The 19,126-nt window shown below is 40.6% G+C and overlaps 1 protein-coding gene across 1 annotated transcript in view; it reads right to left on the bottom strand.

Annotated features, from left to right (window-relative positions):
* Window positions 1–19,126, bottom strand: part of APLF (aprataxin and PNKP like factor) — a 98,361-nt gene that overhangs the window by 35,113 nt on the left and 44,122 nt on the right. Inside the window, exon 6 of the mRNA XM_068982724.1 lies at window positions 16,513–16,697. Within this exon, the coding sequence (XP_068838825.1) occupies window positions 16,513–16,697 (185 nt within the window). The remainder of the gene's footprint in view (window positions 1–16,512; window positions 16,698–19,126) is intronic.

Raw genomic sequence — 19,126 nt, forward strand, 5'->3', positions numbered from 1 at the left:
CACACGAATGCTCACCCCCACATGTAACAAGAACTCATGTATGCTGGTTGTCTTCTGGAAAAAGCTGGTTTTAATTTTATTTGATATCCAGCAGCTCAAATTTCTTGAAGATATTATCAACATGACTTTTTTAGACTAATTCCTTAGGTGTTTCCATAGTTTTTTTCTTTTTTAAGAAACACAGTAAGCCAACTTTCAAATGTTATCCAAACTGACTAAAGACCTTGCAAAAAGAACCTAGATCAAATCATGGTTCTTGAATAGTAATAGATAACCAGGTGGAGCTGGCCCTCAGTTGATGGCATTCATACCACATCCTGCCAGCATATACACTCTTTCCCCTAAGCTGCTCAAGGACACCCCAATCTCATCTCCCTTTTCTACTACTACTACTACTAAGTTGCGTCAGTCGTGGCCGACTCTGTGCGACCCCATAGACGGCAGGCCACCAGGCTCCCCCATCCCTAGGATTCTCCAGGCCAGAACACTGGAGTGGGGTGCCATTGCCTTCTCCAATGCATGAAAGAGAACAGTGAAAGTGAAGTTGCTAAGCCGTGTCCGACTCTTAGTGACCTCATGGACTGCAGCCCACCAGGCTCCTCCATCCATGGATTTTCCAGGCAAGAGGACTGGAGTGGGGTGCCATCGCCTTCTCCGCTCCCTTTACTATAGGACCCCAAATAGTCAGGACCTACTGTGGGGTGGAAACAGAGGAATCCTGACCCACCTCCTTATCCGCAGTCCTCGACTGGCTCAACTCTCACCAATTTTCTTTTTCTCTGTTCATGTAGTAATGGGATAAGTGAGCAAATCTTTCTTGGCTAAGCAGGGCCAGTAACATTTCAGTCTCTTGTTCCTGTTGGCATCTCAGAACTCCACAATAAATGCTGTCAGAGCACATCTCTTCTCTTGATTTTTGAAAGGGAGAAAATAACTTCTTCCATCAAACACAGCGCTCTCCCAAATCTTACAACCTTCTTTTGTCTCAGTTCTCTAAGTATAAAGCCTGGGGGAAGGGACAGTGAATTTCTCATCCCTTTCAAAAGATCCCACAGGAAAAAGCCTAGCTCTCACTGCTGGGGGCTCCTTTCAAATATGAGATGCTTACAGTTAGTACTTCTGCCCCAGGTGTTGGGCCTCAGCAACAGTTTGGGGACAACAAGGAAAAATATCCCACTCCTGTCATATTTATTATAGGGGAAAAATGGACACAGCTAGGAAAGGGTTAAATAAAGGAGAATACTTTCTTACCACGAAACACTGGGTAGAGATTGAAAAGAATTAGGTAGACATCTCTATATATATCTCGCTAAGGATTTTTAAAATTAAAATATATATACATTATATACAAACACACACACCCACACATTATGATTCCATCTAGGTTGTAAAAAAAAAAAGTCTCTATATATCTATTTGAGTACTTACCTATGTAAATCCAAATGAAAAGATTTAGAAGGGCATAAACCAATATACCAGTATGCAACGAGATTGAAGGAAAAGGCGAATCAAGATTTTCATTTTACTTTAACATGCATCTGAATTCATTTTTGACAACAAGCATCTACTATATTACCATTTTAAAAAATGAAAAGCAAACTAAGAAACACAATAAAAAATATGAAGTATAAAGCATCATATTTCAACTCTCTCTACTTCTATGAAATGTAAAGAAGGATTTATTTTTTTAATATCTTTACAAGGAATATGTTTAACATGTTAATTTATTCCAAAAGAGAAAGGAGTAATAAAGTCACAGATATCAATACTATATGGATCAGGGGTTCTCAAATATTTTAAGAGGCATAAAAGCTGGAATTCATAATGTTCATTATGGAACTCCATGAAATATTGATATTCAGTAGGCCCTTGGCATTCAAGAATTTAACATTTGTGGTTTCAATTATTCATAAATGGTCCCAAAAATCCATTACATGCAGTAATTTGTAAGTTTGCTGAGACATAAATTCGTACTAAGCCAGTTAAAAAGCTCATGAGCCAGAGCAAGTCACTGAACTGGCAAATTAAAGAAGAGGAAAGATGGAGGGTGCTCTGTACTTGGAAGAAGTAGGGGAAGGCAGAGAGCTCCATATTTTATTTTGTATCTGAGACCCACATGGCTTATGTCCCAGATTACATGAAAATGTGAAGAATAAAGTATAGGAGGCTAGAGATTCATGAAAGAGGCAGATCTCCTACACTCTCTATAAAAATACATGCTACAGACCTCAGGAATTGAGGAGCATGGAGCTGGTGGAAGGTGACCTTGGTGCTTGAAGTTGGCTAAAATGTGTTATATTAAGGCTATTTGGGCTTCCCAGGTGGCTCAGTGGTTAAAAAAAAAAAAAATCTGCCTGCCAATACAAGAGACGTGGGTTCAATCCCCGGGTCGAGAAGATCCCTTGAAGAAGGAAATGGCAGTTCATTCCAGTAATCTTGCCTGGGAATCCACGGACAGAGGAGCCTGGCGGGCTACAGTACAAGGGGTCACAAAAGAGTCAGAAACAACTTAGTGACTGAACAACAAACTTAACAACAAGGCTTTTAAAGTAGCCTGTTAAGTTCCTCCAATAAGTCCTCCCTTATTCCTCAACTCTCTGAAGGTTTCTTTTTTTTTCCCCAGCTTGTAGGATATTAGCTCCCAGACCAGGGATTGAACCTGGGCCCACAGCAGTGAAAGCACTGAGTCTTAACCACCAGGGAAGTGGTGGTGAGTCTAGACCACCAGAGAATTCCCCATCTGAAGTTCTAATATACTTCAAAGGAGCGAATAAAGAACTTCCCCTGAAACAAGGTCAGTGAAGCAATTTGCTGTTGTCGCCAAGCTGCCCTTAGAAAGAATGTTTGTGCTAATAAACTGTCTTAAAAGTCCTGCATCAACCCATTAGTTCCCACAGGTTAAGGACTAAAAACTTCTAAACTCCAGCCTTAAGTTCACTCTTGAACTTCAAACTCATTCATGGCATACATGAACCATGAACTTCCAGATGTTCAAGCTGGATTTAGAAAAGGCAGAGGAACCAGGGATCCAATTGCCAGCATCCTCTGGATCATTGAAAAAGCAAGAGAGTTCCTTGCTTTATCTACTGCTGCTTTATTGACTATGCCAAGGCCTTTGACTGTGTGGATCACAATAAACTGTGGAAAATTCTGAAAGAGATGGGAACACCGGACCACCTGACTTGCCTCCTGAGAAGTCTGTATGCAGGTCAAGAAGCAACACTTAGAACTGGACATGGAACAACAGACTGTTTCCAAATAGGAAAAGGAGTACCTCAAGGCTATATATTGTCACCCTGCTTATTTAACTTACATGCAGAGAATATCATGAGAAACGCTGGGCTGGAAGAAACACAAGCTGGAATCAAGCTTACTGGGAGAAATATCAATAACCTCAGATATGCAGATGACACCACAACTTACGGCAGAAAACAAAGAAGAACTAAAGAACTTCTTGATGAAAGTGAAAGAGGAGAGTGAAAAAGTTGGCTAAAACTCAACATTCAGAAAACTAAGATCATGGCATCTGGTCCCATCACTTCATGGGAAATAGATGGGGAAACAGTGGAAACAGTAGCTGATTTTATTTTGGGGGGCTCTAAAATCACTGCAGATGGTGACTGCAGCCATGAAATTAAAAGATGCTTGCTCCTTGGAAGAAAAATCATGACAAACATAGACAGCATATTAGAAAGTAGAGATATTACTCTGCCAACAAAGGTCCATCTAGTCAAAGCTATGGTTTTTCCAGTAGTCATGTATGGATGTGAGAGTTGGACTATAAAGAAAGCTGAGTGCCAAAGAATTGATGCTTTTGAACTGTGGTGTTGGAGGAGACTCTTGAGAGTCCCTTGGACTGTGAGGAGTGCCAACCAGTCCATCTTAAAGGAAATCAGTCCTGAATACTCATTGGAAGAACTGATGCTGAAGCTGAAACTCCAATACTTAGGCCACATGATGTAAAGAACTGAATCATTGGAAAAGACCCTGATGCTGGGAAAGATTGAAAGCGGGAGGAGGAGACGACAGAAGATGAGATGGTTGAATGGCATCACCCACTCAATGGACATGAGTTTAAGTAAACTCCGGGAGTTGGTGATGGACAGGGAGGCCTAGAGTGCTGCAATCCATGGGATCGCAAAGAGTTGGACACGACTGAGTGACTGACTGAACTGAACTGAACTGAGTCCCATTACTTCATGGCTAACAGGTGGGGAAAAAGTGGAAACAGTGACATTAGCAACTGAACAATAACAACAGCTAGACATTTCTTCCTCGATGTTCTATACACCTCACACTCAAAATCTCAAATTCGAAATCCTCCCTCTGTATTCTGTACCATAGTTTTGGCCAACATAATCTATCCACTTGTTTTAGCCAAAAGATGTGGATAAATTTCTTGGATGACTATCTTTCATTTCTTCTTTACTCTCCCCAGATCTAAACAACAAGTGCTGCAGTGTGTTTCTTAAATATTTCTCTAATTCATGCCTATCATTCTTAATATTAGTGCCTCAGTCAGATTCTCTTCATGACAGTGTCAATGACCTTATCCCCCTGTTTTTAATCTTATTCTCTTCCAATCTATCCTTCGAAGAGCAGATAAGATTATCTCTGGATGAAAACATTTCAAGGTCCTCCTTCAGTGAGTTTGTTCACACTCCCGGCTTCATCCTCATCTTGCCCTGCCGCCCAGCTCTGCACCAACAATGCTAAGAACAATTGTCCCCAGCATAGTCTTTGTACCCTCTCTGCTCTTACACCTGCTGCCTCATCTACCTGGGATGGATTCCTACACCTGGTTCATGCCCACTGCCCTTAGGATTGGCTCAGGGTCACTTCTTTCAAGAACCCCTCCCTCGAAGCTGGTTTATGGAGTCCTTCTCAGTTCAGTTCAGTTCAGTCGCTCAGTCGTGTCCGACTCTCTGCGACCCCATGAATCACAGCATGCCAGACCTCCCTGTCCATCACCATCTCCCGGAGTTCACTCAGACTCACGTCCATCGAGTCAGTGATGCCATCCAGCCATCTCATCCTCTGTCGTCCCCTTCTCCTCCTGCCCCCAATCTCTCCCAGCATCAGAGTCTTTTCCAATGAGTCAACTCTTCGCATGAGGTGGCCAAAGTACTGGAGCTTCAGCTTTAGCATCATTCCTTCCAAAGAAATCCCAGGGCTGATCTCCTTCAGAATGGACTAGTTGGATCTCCTTGCAGTCCAAGAGACGCTCAAGAGTCTTCTCCAACACCACAGTTCAAAACCATCAATTCTTCAGCGCTCAGCCTTCTTCACAATCCAACTCTCACATCCATACATGACCACAGGAAAAACCATAGCCTTGACTAGACAGACCTTAGTCGACAAAGTAATGTCTCTGCTTTTGAATATACTATCTAGGTTGGTCATAACTCTTCTTCCAAGGAGTAAGCGTCTTTTAATTTCATGGCTGCAGTCACCATCTGCAGTGATTTTGGAGCCCAAAAAAATAAAGTCTGACACTGTCTCTACTGTTTCCCCATCTATTTTCCATGAAGTCATGGGACCAGATGCCATGATCTTCGTTTTCTGAATGTTGAGCTTTAAGCCAACTTTTTCACTCTCCTCTTTCACTTTCATCAAGAGGCTTTTTAGCGCCTCTTCACTCTCTGCCCTAAGGGTGGTGTCATCTGCATATCTGAGGTTATTGAGATTTCTCCCGGCAATCTTGATTCCAGCTTGTGTTTCTTCCAGTCCAGCGTTTCTCATGATGTACTCTGTATAGAAGTTAAATAAGCAGGGTGACAATATACAGCCTTGACGGACTCCTTTTCCTATTTGGAACCAGTCTGTTGTTCCATGTTCAGTTCTAACTGTTGCTTCCTGACCTGCATACAGATTTCTCAAGAGGCAGGTTAGGCTCAAGACTGCCATAAAAATCAGTGTGTTGTCACTTTATTTTAGGATTTGAATCATGTGCCCCACAAGACTATTTGCTCCTTATCAACTATGTCTTCTTCATCTTTATGCATTTAACCCCACATTCCAGCATACTGCCTTACATATAACAGGAAGACTGCTTACTGTAATGATTATTAGAATGGTCTTTGAGCTCAATAAATGGTTGTGGGTAATTTTTCAGCCATTGTTGTTAACCTGTATTACTACTATTTGCTTAATGAATGCTTATTAAATGAATGAATGAATAGATGTTTCTGTGGGACTGATCAGAGACATGTTATAAATGGTAAAACCCAAATAGCCAATCAGGAGCAAAGGATATAAGATTCCTTGATGTAGTAAACCAACATTAAGGAGCTCTGGGGATACAGTCTTAATTAAGAGAGAGCTATGTAAATAAGAGTTATATTCTTAACCTCTCCTGTTATTTTGGTCAGTCAAGGCAAGAATCTAGTGTACTGAAGACAAATGAAGATACTCTTAAAATATCACCTCCCTACCAGCTTTCAGGAATAAACAAACTATTTTTGGTAATGTTTCAAAGATTTTATTGAACATCTAGATCTTCTGATATTCTTGATAACTTAATTTTTTTTCTTTCTGAACAGCCTTGATTGCAGTCTTTACAGCTGGCAGAAAAGGCATGACCTTTCTTAAAAGTTTCACTTGTGATTATCAAACTTTATGTGTTGGTTTAAATACAGTAAGACATGTATACTACAGACTTTCTTCTGGAAAAAAAAATTTTTTCTCTTAGGGAAAAAAAGGCAGTTATATTGCTATTGTAAAAAATCAATAAAAAGAAAACTCAATTAATAGAAGATGGAGCTCTCATGCCCTGCGATGATAACAAAGCCCAACAAGAAGAAGACTCCTCTTTTTTCCTGGCAATGATTCAGCCAATAAAAGAGCCACAGACTCTTAGTTGACTATAGTCATGCCAACCTCCTTTTCCTCTCTCTAAGAGTTCACCTTCCCTTAAAGTGAGGGAGCTTGCAGCAGAGGCTTGCCAAGGTTCAGTTCAGTTCAGTTGCTCAGTCGTGTCTGACTCTTTGCAACCCCATGAATCGCAGCACGCCAGGCCTCCCTGTCCATCACCAACTCCCGGAGTTCACTCAGACTCATGTCCATCAAGTCGGTGATGCCATCCAGCCATCTCATCCTCAGTCGTTCCCTTCTCCTCCTGCCCCCAATCCCTCCCAGCATCAGAGTCTTTGCAATGAGTCAACTCTTCGCATGAGGTGGCCAAAGTATTAGAGTTTCAGCTTTAGCATCAGTCCTTCCAAAGGACACCCAGGACTGATCTCCTTTAGAATAGACTGGTTGGATCTCCTTGCAGTCCAAGGGACTCTCAAGAGTCTTCTCCAACACCACAGTTCAAAAGCATCAATTTTTCGGCACTCAGCTTTCTTCACAGTCCAACTCTCACATCCATACATGACTACTGGAAAAACCATAGCCTCGACTAGACGGACCTTTGTTGGCAATGTCTTTGCTTTTGAATATGCTATCTAGGTTGGTCATTACTTTCCTTCCAAGGAGGAAGCGTCTTTTAATTTCATGGCTGCAGTCACCATCTGCAGTGATTTTGGAGCCCCAAAAAATAAAGTCTGACATTGTTTCCACTGTTTCCCCATCTATTTCCCATGAAGTGATGGGACCAGATGCCATGATCTTCCTTTTCTGAATGTTGAGCTTTAAGCCAACTTTTTCACTCGCCTCTTTCACTTTCATCAAGAGGCTTTTTAGTTCTTCTTCACTTTCTGCCATAAGGGTGGTGTCATCTACATATCTGAGGTTATTGATCTTTCTCCCAGCAAGCTTGTGCTTCTTCCAGCCCAGCGTTTCTCATGATGTACTCTGCATATAAGTTAAATAAGCAGGGTGACAATATACAGCCTTGACGGACTCCTTTTCCTATTTGGAACCAGTCTGTTGTTCCATGTCCAGTTCTAACTGTTGCTTCCTGACTTACATATAGATTTCTCAAGAGGCAGGTCAGGTGGTCTGGTATTCCCATCTCTTTCAGAATTTTCCACAGTTTATCGTGATCCACACAGTCAAAGGCTTTGGCATAGTCAATAAAGCAGAAATAGATGTTTTTCTGTAACTCTTGCTTTTTCGATGATCCAGCAGATGTTGGCCATTTGATCTCTGGTTCCTCTGCCTTTCCTAAAATCAGCTTGAACATCTGGAAGTTCATGGTTCACATATTGCTGAGGCCTGGCTTGGAGAATTTTGAGCATTACTTTAATAGTGTGTGATATGAGTGCAATTGTGCAGTCATTTGAGCATTCTTTGGCATTGCCTTTCTTTGGGATTGGAATGAAAACTGACCTTTTCCAGTCCTGTGGCCACTGCTCAGTTTTCCAAATTTGCTGGCATATTGAGTGCAGCACTTTCACAGCAACATCTTTCAGGATTTGAAATAGCTGCACTGGAATTCCATCACCTACATTAGCTTTGTTCGTAGTGATGCTTTCTAAGACCCTCTTGACTTCACATTCCAGGATGTCTGGCTCTAGGTGAGTGATCACACCATCATGATTATCTTGGTCGTGAAGATCTTTTTTGTACAGTTCTTCTGTGATTCTTGCCACCTCTTCTTTATATCTTCTGCTTCTGTTAGGTCCCTACCATTTCTGTCCTTTATGAGCCTATCTTTGCATGAAATGCTCCCTTGGTATCTCTAATTTTCTTGAAGTGCTCTCTAGTCTTTCCCATTCTGTTGTTTTCCTCTATTTCTTTGCCAAAGTTAAAGACCTCAACTTGCTGATCCCAAATAAACCCATCTTTGCTGGAGAAATATCTGGAAGTCCACTTGTTTCAGGTCAACAGTTTGGTGGCCTATACAGGGATCAGAGAAGACGTTCAACAGCTCCAGGGCTGATGAGCAAACAGGTGCAGCATCCACCATCAAGTCCACTGTGATCACTGATTTTTCTCACAGATCCTAGAGTTTGAAGGTACATGTTTCTCTAGGATGTGAGCCCATACCCTCTTTGCATTTGAAGCTCTCTCGGCTTTGTTTGGAATCTACTTTGAGTTTTAATCCTCCAGGTTAAGGCCTTATTCTGCATGAGGGTACTCATTTGGCACTTTGGTCTGACTTTGAGATCAGACTGTTTCAACTGAAGCTGGCTAAGAAGCCTTTAACTTGGCTTCTCCAGGACCAAGTTATTTCTTTAGAATCGGCTGTTATTAGGCCTGCAAGTTGTTTGAGTTGTAAGCTGTTTGAATTGAGCTGTTTAAGTTGTAAACTGTTTAAGCTGCTTGAAAATTATTCTTTTATTATAGAAGAAAACTTCTGAGAAGATTCCAGTTACCTAAATATTTTCAGGTTACCTCACCCCCCATAATAGATATTTCAACTGATTCCATGCTTAAAAACTAGCCCTTCTTTTTGTGCATTTCCAACTAAATGGATCAACCTGACCAAAGGCAGTTTAGAGTATCAATGGCCATTGTGGGAAACTTTTGAAATCCCCAAATTTAATTCTCTTAAAACCAAGATGGATTATAGTAGCTCAAAATTTCCCAGGACTGAATGGACTGATGATTTTGATTGATATTTTGAAGCTTCTCAATGTTATCAGAGGTTTAAAATTGCCTCTCTGCAAAATGAGATTTTAAGATTAACTGAGGCAAATGATTAAAGAAAAGCAGAACGTTTTCTGAAGCTCCAGGCTCTTCTTCCTTAGCTTCTTTTTCTGATTCCACATCTGGTGCCATCTTGCCTCTCGCTTAGCTCCTACACCTCTGGCACAATCTTCCTCTTCCCTTTGACACCTCCTCTCTACCCTCAATGACCCCACACTCATTTTCCTGCCAAACTTCCCGTTTTCTCTGAAACTCTCCCTACTCTCTTCTTCTGAAACTGCCAGAACCTATCCCTTTAAAATTAAGCCTTCTAAGAATACAGATGTTAACCTCTTCGTTTCTCATATTCCTTGGACTAAAGCTGAACTGTGAGCCATAGTCAAAGACTTTCCCAAAGTAACAGAAGATTCTCATTGATTTGCAGAGGAATTTAATATAGTTATTCAAACTTATCAACCTGGTTTCTGACTTATATCATCTAAGTTTATACTTGTCAGTGAAGACTGGGCCCAGCACTAGATAAAAACATCTAGTTGGGAAAATCTTGAAAGGTCTCTAGAATTACAGCTCAGCGACCAGATCACTAACTTATTATATGATCATGTGTGCACGCCCAGTCTTTTCCAACTCTTTGCGACTTCATGGACTATAGCTGGCCAGGCTCCTCCTTCCATGGGATTATTCCAGCAGGAATACTGGAGTGGGTTGCCATTTCCTACTCCAGGGGATCTTCCAAGTCCAGGGATCGAACCTGTGTTTCCTGCGGCTCCTGCATTGGCAGGTGGATTCTTTACTCCTGAGCCACCTGGGAAACCCATTATATGACCACACTTCAGCAATCATGAGGCAATTTCATCAGGTGATTTCTGTGGCTTTCCCAAAGCCTGTTGATTGGAACAGAATTCAGGCCTGCACACAAAAATCTGACAATCCTACTCGTGACTATTACAATCAACTTCAGATTGTTTTAAAGGAAAATTCTACTCTTTCAGACGTTGATTCCACCTGGGTATCTATTAACCCAATGTTTATTAATGGGCTGAACTGGGTCCTTTCTTTTCTAGTAAAAAGGACCAGGATAGAATGGGAAACTATGTCCACTCCATATTTAGCTCATCTGGCAAGCCAGCTCACTCAAACTCTAGATGGATCACCAAAAAGGAAGACTACTGTCTTCAAACCACCAACTAAAGACTCCAAACAAAACCAAAACCTTTCTGCTATTACTGCAAAGAACCAGGACATTTGAAAGGGACTGCTACAAATGTACAATTAAGTACTTCAGATGCCTTCAATCCTCTAATCAGCCTTTCCAACATCTGACCAATTCTCAATGACAGGACGCTGAGAAACAACAGGGGCTCTTCCCAGTCTCCCCTCTCCATCAACCTGGAGAAACATTTCTCCAGATTGGGGACAAGTCTGTTCTAGTCCTAACTGACCCTGAAATCATACTCTCAGTGCTCAACCCCACTACTATAAAGCAGTCTGAACACAGCTCAGCTAGTGGGATTTCTAACGAGCCTCAAGAGGTTCCTGTCTCTGAACCTATTTCCTTTCACTTAGGCCCTTTGAGAGATGCATACCCTTTCTCTTAGTTCCTTGGCCTCCAACTCATTTATTAGGCTGAGACTTCTTAAAGAGGTATCATGCTGGAATTTCTTTTTCCCAAAAAGGGGAAACAATTCTAGAATTTGACAACAGTTATCAAAGTAACAAACCAGGTGAATGAAATGATCCTTTGACATCTTTTATTTGGTTTGCCTCTGATAGTACTAGAGCTAATACTGATTTGGAAATATTGATGACTTGTCTCTAGTGAATCAGTTACCATTCCCCTTACTGGTAAAATCTCCAGTTGATACTGGCAAAACTCACAGCACACATCCCAAGATTCAAATAGATCCCTCAAAGACCACTTAACCACACTTAATTAATACTCTATAAGAAAGAAAGCCCTGAAAGGCATAAAGACCATAAAAGAACATTATAAGGCTCAAGGTCTCATTAACCCTTACGCCAGCCAGGTGAACAAAACCTAGGGGCTGAGGGTGGAGGTTCCTCCAGGATCTCTGAGCAGTAAACAACATTGTTATCCCTTGACACTCTGTTGTTCCTAATATCCATAATTACTAACATCCACTCCAGCTGATGAGGCTGACCAATATCTTTCTGCCCTCACTTAGGAAGGAAAGCAATTCATCTGGACAGTAATGACTCGGGGTTTTGCTGAGAATCCTTATTTCTTACAAATACTAAAGGCTGCTCTGGATCATGTAAGGTTCCCTAGAGGTTCTACTTTGTTGTAATATGTGTTTCATTTGCTTCTTTGCTCTCCTTCTCAAACTTCCTCAGAAAAAGACAGTATCCACTTGCCAAAGTTTTTAGGAACAAAAGGTCATCAAAGAAAAGTTACAGTTTACTTGAACCCAGGTTTGATATAGGGCATCTGATATCAGCACAAAAGCTTTAAGGAGATCCAGATACACTTCATGATATTCTACGCTTCCCCAAACCCAAGACTACATGCTATATGCTAAGTCTTCTCGGGCTGGTTGGTTATTTCCAAAGCTGAATTTCAAATTTCTCTCTTATGGCCAAACCTATGTATGCTTTATTAAACAATAACAACCACGACTCAAACTTATGGAAAGAACCAAAAACGCAGCCTTTAAAGCCTGAAAGTTGTATCTCATGAACCCACCTGCCTTTGAGAATCCCAATTATCAGATTCTCTTTTTTTTTTTTTCCCCTTTTTATATATGAAAGGAAGAAAATGCCCTTGGGGTACCCACCCAAAACCATGGGTCCACCATCCACCCACACTGCATTACAGCCAGGAACTGGACTCTGTGGTATAGGGATACCCTGCTTGCCTTAAAGCCATTACAGCTACTGCTCTTTTGGTTAAGGCCACCAAGAAAACCACAGGATCCCCTTTAACCATTTTTGTACATCATGCAGTAGAAGCCCTCCTGAATGCTCATCACACTTAGTATTTCTCAGTCAGGTGCCTTACGTCCTAAGAAGTTAAATCCTTTCCTTAACTTCTTCTCACATAACTCCTTTATGCTGTACCTGCTACTCTTCTCCCCTCTGTCACCAAAGAAGTCCCTAACTGACCACCAACGAGGACACTGACTGACCACCTCCTGTCTCATAATGATTTACAGGAAAGACCTCCTGGTAACACTGACTTCTCAAGGTTCACTGACATTCTCATTTAAAAGGCAACAATGGTAAATATGCTAGGTATGCTTTGCAACTCCTTTTGATGTTGTTGAGGCAGCTTTGGCCAAACAGGCAGAATTATACACTCTCATATGGGCTTGTACTTAAGCCAAGGGCAAAGCTGTCAATATTTATACTGATGGTATACACTTTTACATTATACACAAATATAATATTTATACACTATACAGTAGCTTATGATTTTGGAATACTATGAAGCAATGTGACTTCCTTACTTCCTGCTGAAATAAAATTTTAAGTGACCCTTATGTTTACTGGATGTAATATTTTTATCTGCCACTTTAGGTATTACTAATATTCTGGGACATTCTACACTTGACTCTCTGGAAGCTAAGGGAAATAACTTTGATGACATTTTTGCAGGGAATGTTGCCAATAGCAAGGGGCCAATAGCAAGCTGTTGGTCCAAAGAGAAATTTTCCCAAATGATAACTTAAGAAAACAGACTAAAGAAGCCTAACAACTGGCTTCAGAAAAGGAAAAACAAGATTGGAAATTTAAAAATTGTTGGTTTGATAAAAGAGGAAGCTCTGGTTTAGACTAACAACCCAGTCCTCCTGGACATTCTAAAATCCCCATACTTCAGCACTGTACATGCATTAAACCACTGGTCTACTGACAAAATGGTAGCATTCATCAATCAATATTGATGTGCAAACATTAACAAGGCCATCAAAAATATCTACCTCACTTGTCCCACTTGTCTGAAATACAACCCAAGAAAGCTTGTTTATAATGCTCCCAGACAATTTAAACAGCCCAATGAACCATTCAAGGTCTCACAACTTGCTCTGGCTCATGGATACAAATATGTTTTAGTAATGGTCTGTGTGTTTTCACATACAGACAGGCATCCCTTGCAGACATGCTACTGCTTCTTCTGTGGTTAAAGTCCTTTAAGAAAAGATTATCCCTATCAGGGGAATTCCTCTCAAATTTCAAGGCGATCAAAGAACACATCTTAATTGGTCAAGTACTTCAACAAGTGGACTTCCCTGGTGGCTCAGACGGTAAAGCGTCTGCCTACAACGCGGGAGATCCAGGTTCGATCCCTGGGTTGGGAAGATCCCCTGGAGAAGGAAAAGGCAACCCACTCCAGTATTCTTGCCTGGAGAATCCCATGGATGGAGGAGCCTGGTGGGCTACAGTCCATGCGGTCGCAAAGAGTCGGACACGACTGAGCGACTTCACTTTCACGTCAACAAGTCTGTGCTATTCAGCCAATTTTCAGCACTTTCACTGTGCTTACCACCCTCAATCCCTGTTTAGTTGAATGCACTGATGGCATTGTTATTTCTCAGTTGACAAAATTAGTAAAGGCCCTCCAAAAATTTTGGCCAAAATGCCTGGCCAAAAGCATTGGCATTGGTCATTCTGAGTCTCAGATCCACCCCTTTTAGAACTCATAAGCTCTCGCACTCTAAGATAGCCACAGGACGCTCCTGCTTCTTTTGACTCACAACTGGTAAATGGAGAGATACTCCAATATAGCAAAAGCCTAAATGCCATTAAAAATAACTGTGTTTTGGTAGAGAAATCTTTTCTCAGTGTACTCTTGGGGGATGATGACCTAAAATATACCTGACAACCAGGATATTTTGTCTATTGGAAAGAAACACCTCCAGAAGAACTCTCTTCAACCTCACTGGAAAGGCCTCTATCACGTATTGCTAACCAGCCTTTGTGCCACCAAACCCCAAGGAGACTCCTGGATTCACATGACACATATAAAAAATGTACCAAATCCTGACTAGATCTGCACATTATCCGATGACCTGAAAGAAAAGATTTCCCAGGACTGAAGTAGATGACATCTGATGAGACAGCTTTCTGAAGATACCTGGTCTGGACCAGGCCTGTTGGCAGCTTGTCTGTCAAAACTTTGATGATGACAGAACACTTCAATACCCTCCAATCTCTATGATTTTGATAACATGCAAACTTTAGATTAAAAGTGCCTGAAAATTCTTCCTCCTGCCTCTCCTTGATACTTGAATCTGATTTCAATAGGTTTCCAATCTGTGTACTTTCACTCCAGTGTGAGATGCCACACCCAGCAAAGGTCCCTCCTGGCTCTAAAGGACATAAAGTCACTGAAAACCTGACTCTTGATTAGCAATGCTTTCAGAGAAAAATAATGACCAAAATGGGGAAATGTTAAAAATGAAATAGAGTTGGGAGACCAGAAAGTACAGTTCTCATGCCCTGAGATGACAGCAGAGCACAACAGGAAGAAGAAAGAGTCCTCTTCCTTCATGGCAAAGACTCAGCCAATGAAAAACCATGAAATCTGTTTACTATGGGCTATAAAAGTATTCACTTTCCTCTGCTGTGCAGGAACTTGCACCCATGGCTGAAGACTCCAAAATACAATTCTCTGCTGATCCCAAATAAACTCATCTTTGCTGGAGAAATATCTGGAAATCTGTTTGCTTTAGGTCAATAATATGTTTACAGAGTAGAACAGAGAATGCTGTTGCTGCTGCTAAGTCGCTTCAGTCGTGTCCGACTCTGTGTGACCCCATAGACGGCAGCCCACCAGGCTCCCCTGTCCCTGGGATTCTCCAGGCAAGAACACTGGAGTGGGTTGCCATTTCCTTCTCCAATGCATGAAAGTGAAAACTCAAAGTAAAGTCGCTCAGTCGTGTCCAACTCTTCGCGACCCCATGGACTGCAGCCTACCAGGCTCCTCCGTCCATGGAATTTTCCAGGCAAGAGTGCTAGAGTGGGTTGCCATTGCCTTCTCCAGAGCAGAGAATATTAGGGCTCAAAATTCACATAAAATTTATGGGTAAGTTTTTATGGTCAATATATGTGAGTTAGAATACATTTTGTTTTCATTTATTAAGCTTGTCTCCATAAGTAAGCAGAAGAGTTGAGCCTATAGTGATTAGACCTTGCTTTCTAGCTGGAAGAAAGGATCCTGTTTCTCACTAAAGAGGAGGCAGGAGTGAGGGGAGAACTATAAAAGACCTGATTCTCTGGGATAGTGGCTGAAATTTCAATCAATCCAGTGCATAAATTCTAAAAGCAATCTTATTCCTCTGGCTCTCCCTGAGACTAAACAGATGGAGACCCACAGAGCTAGGCCACAGGACTACAAGGATCATGAAAATGATCATTTAAAGCCACTCTTCTCCTGAAAGGAAGAATACCTGATCTTTTTGTCCTAAAGTCACCTCTCTCTCTTTTTCCCCTTCTTTCTTTTGAAATCCATCCAATAATCTCATTTTCTTAGAGTACCCGGTATCAAAGAATGCTTAAGTCAGCCAAACCATTCTAATGAATTAGCAAAAGCTGAAAGAGGATAGAAAAGATTTATAAATACTGCAAGTAAACACAGAAGTAATTCTGCAGCAGGCTGTTAAGAACTACTCATTAATTGTTCCTCTCTTAGTACTTACCAAGAGAAAAGTAGTGACAAGCAGCCTGAGAATGACAAAAAACCCAGAGTTTCAAAAGGGAGGTACCAAATTATGACCAGAGTCAAGTGGTCTCCACCTATTTTTCAGTTTGAAAATTTCTAAATTAAATAGCTCTGTTCTCTACATTGCAAGTGCTATATTAAAAAGCCAAACAACAAAATCAAACAAAATAACAAATCTTGAGAAATAATATAAAAAGCATTTTTGGTTTTTCATTGATATATATAGCATATAATTATCCTAACTAGAACACTTGTCAGAGAAAATAAACAACCAAATAATGAACATTTAAAAAAATCACCTTGGATGAAATGATAGACTCTTCCTGATCATCATTTTTGCACTTTTTTCCTGTGTCTTGCTCTGCTGATGTACTTTCTGAACTTCCTGATGAAATTGATCGCTTTTTTCCTTGCTGTGTTATGTTTCGTTGGGTTTTATCTTTGCAGACTCTTTCTTTTTCACTTTCCCAGGTTACATTATTATCTTAATCATACACAAGCACATAAACACAAGGAAAAAGAAGAAAATTATCTCCTGTACCTTCAAATGTCAGTAATTCATACCAAAAAAAAAAAAGAAAGAAAAGAAATGAAAGCAAAAATAAAAATGATAAAAGAGCAAAAACTAAAGTTCTATCTATATTAAGGCCAATCTGAAAATGCATATTTCCAAATCTCAAGAAGTATTAAGCAACACCATGGCCAAGAACTTCAGCCCTGAAGATATCCAGGCTAAGATGCTAATGTCAGCAGGCACCATCCTTTAACTGTTTAACCTTACCTCTCTGAACTTTGGTCTCATCATCTAGAAAAAGGGAATTATAATAACTCATGGAGTTATTAGGAGGAGTAAATCATGTAAGATATATAAATTATCAGAGTATCACATGTATATTAGTTATCATATGGATAGTTTCTTAATTTTAGCAGGGAATTTCTCTAACAGAAAATCTGACCTATAGCAACCAATGAATTTTACACATACTTACTGAGCCCCTACCACCCACAGTGAGAAATGCAACTTAAATTACCTTAAAGACAGATTAAAAACCTAAAATAACTGAAGAGGGAAAGCAACCTCTACAAACTTAACTAATAAAATAAATCTCCAATAACAATGGACACTGCATTGTCATAACCCTTATTCAAAGTTCAGTGTAGTATAGAAACTTAAGAAAGTATCATATTTTGTTAAAAAATTCATGAACTGTCTAATAAGAAAAGAAAAAGGATCTAAAGAGGGAAATCTTCATGGTTAAGTTGTCTTTCTTCTCTAATTTTATGAGGGCAGAGGCTTCCTGTGCCTTCTTCACTATTCCCTACTTTGTGTCTGCAGTATCTAGACACAGTGCCTAGCACAAAGTTCAGTTCAGTTCAGTCGCTCAGTCGTGTCCGACTCTTGGCGACCACAGCACGCCAGGCCTCCCTGTCCATCATCAACTCCTGGAGTCCACCCAAACCCATGTCTATTGAGTTGGTGATGCCATCCAACCATCTCCTCCTCTGTCATCCCCTTCTCCTCCTGCCCTTAATCTTTCCCAGCATCAGGGTCTTTTCCAATGAGTCAGCTCTTCGCATCAGGTGGCCAAAGTACTGGAGTTCCAGCTTCGGCATAAGTCCTTCTAAAGAACACCCAGGACTGATCTCCTTTAGGATCGACTGGTTGGATCTCCTTGCAGTCCAAGGGACTCTCAAGAGTCTTCTCCAACACCACAGTTCAAAAGCATCAATTCTTCGGCGCTCAGCTTTCTTTATAGTCCAACTCTCACATCCATACATGACCACTGGAAAAACCATAGCCTTGACTAGATGGACCTTTGTTGACAAAGTGATGTCTCTGCTTTTTAATATGCTGCCTAGGTTGGTCATAACTTTTCTTCCAAGGAGTAAGCGTCTTATAATTTCATGGCTGCAATCACCATCTGCAGTGATTTTGGAGCCCAAAAACATAAAGTCTGACACTGTTTCCACTGTTTCCCCATCTATTTCCCATGAAGCGATGCCATGATCTTTGTTTTCCGAATGTTGAGCTTTAAGCCAGGTTTTTCACTCTCCTCTTTTACTTTCATCAAGAGGCTCTTTAGTTCTTCACTTTCTGCCATAAGGGTGGTGTCACCTGCATATCTGAGGTTATTGATATTTCTCCCGGCAGTCTTGATTCCAGCTTGTGCTTCCTCCAGCCCAGTGTTTCTCATGATGTACTCTGCATATACTGGCACTCAATGAATATGTATGAGTGATTAAATTGTGAGCATAAACAGAAAATTGTCCAAAGATCCCTTGAGAGCCTGGATACAGGTATGTAAGGCAATCTGTAGTCACTATTCTAATACTCTAAAGCAAGGGTTAGCGAACTTCTGTAAAAAGCCAGAGAATAAATATTTTAAGCACTATGAGCTGTATATTTGTCACAACTACCCAACTCTGCCTTTGTAGTGTGAAAGCAGCCACAGACAATACATACATGGATGAGAGTGGCTATGTTCCAAAAAAGCTTTCTTTACAGAAACAGGCAGTGGGCTGAATTTGGCTCATAGGCTATAGTTTGCTCAGAGCTGTTCTAAAGGATATGGAAATGACCTGAAATTGATAATAAAAATTGATAATATGGACTAATAGAATATTATCCATATTATTAAATAGGAAAATCACTGAACCAATATAAAAGTACTATATTTATCAAAGGAAACATGTATAAACTAATAAGTAAACTTGGCCTCAATTGCTTACATCTTTGTTTTAAATTTAAATTAGGAAACATTTTCTATCATTTTAGAAACTGTCAGAAATAGAGCTAAATAGAAACGACTATATAGTTTGGTGATACAACAGATGTGAATTGTCAAACCAAGGGAAATAATCAATTATGATATTGTCTACTATGCTAAGAACTAAAAACTATAAATAAGACAC

The sequence above is a fragment of the Capricornis sumatraensis genome, chromosome 1 (assembly GCF_032405125.1).
Source record: "Capricornis sumatraensis isolate serow.1 chromosome 1, serow.2, whole genome shotgun sequence".
NCBI lineage: Eukaryota > Metazoa > Chordata > Mammalia > Artiodactyla > Bovidae > Capricornis > Capricornis sumatraensis.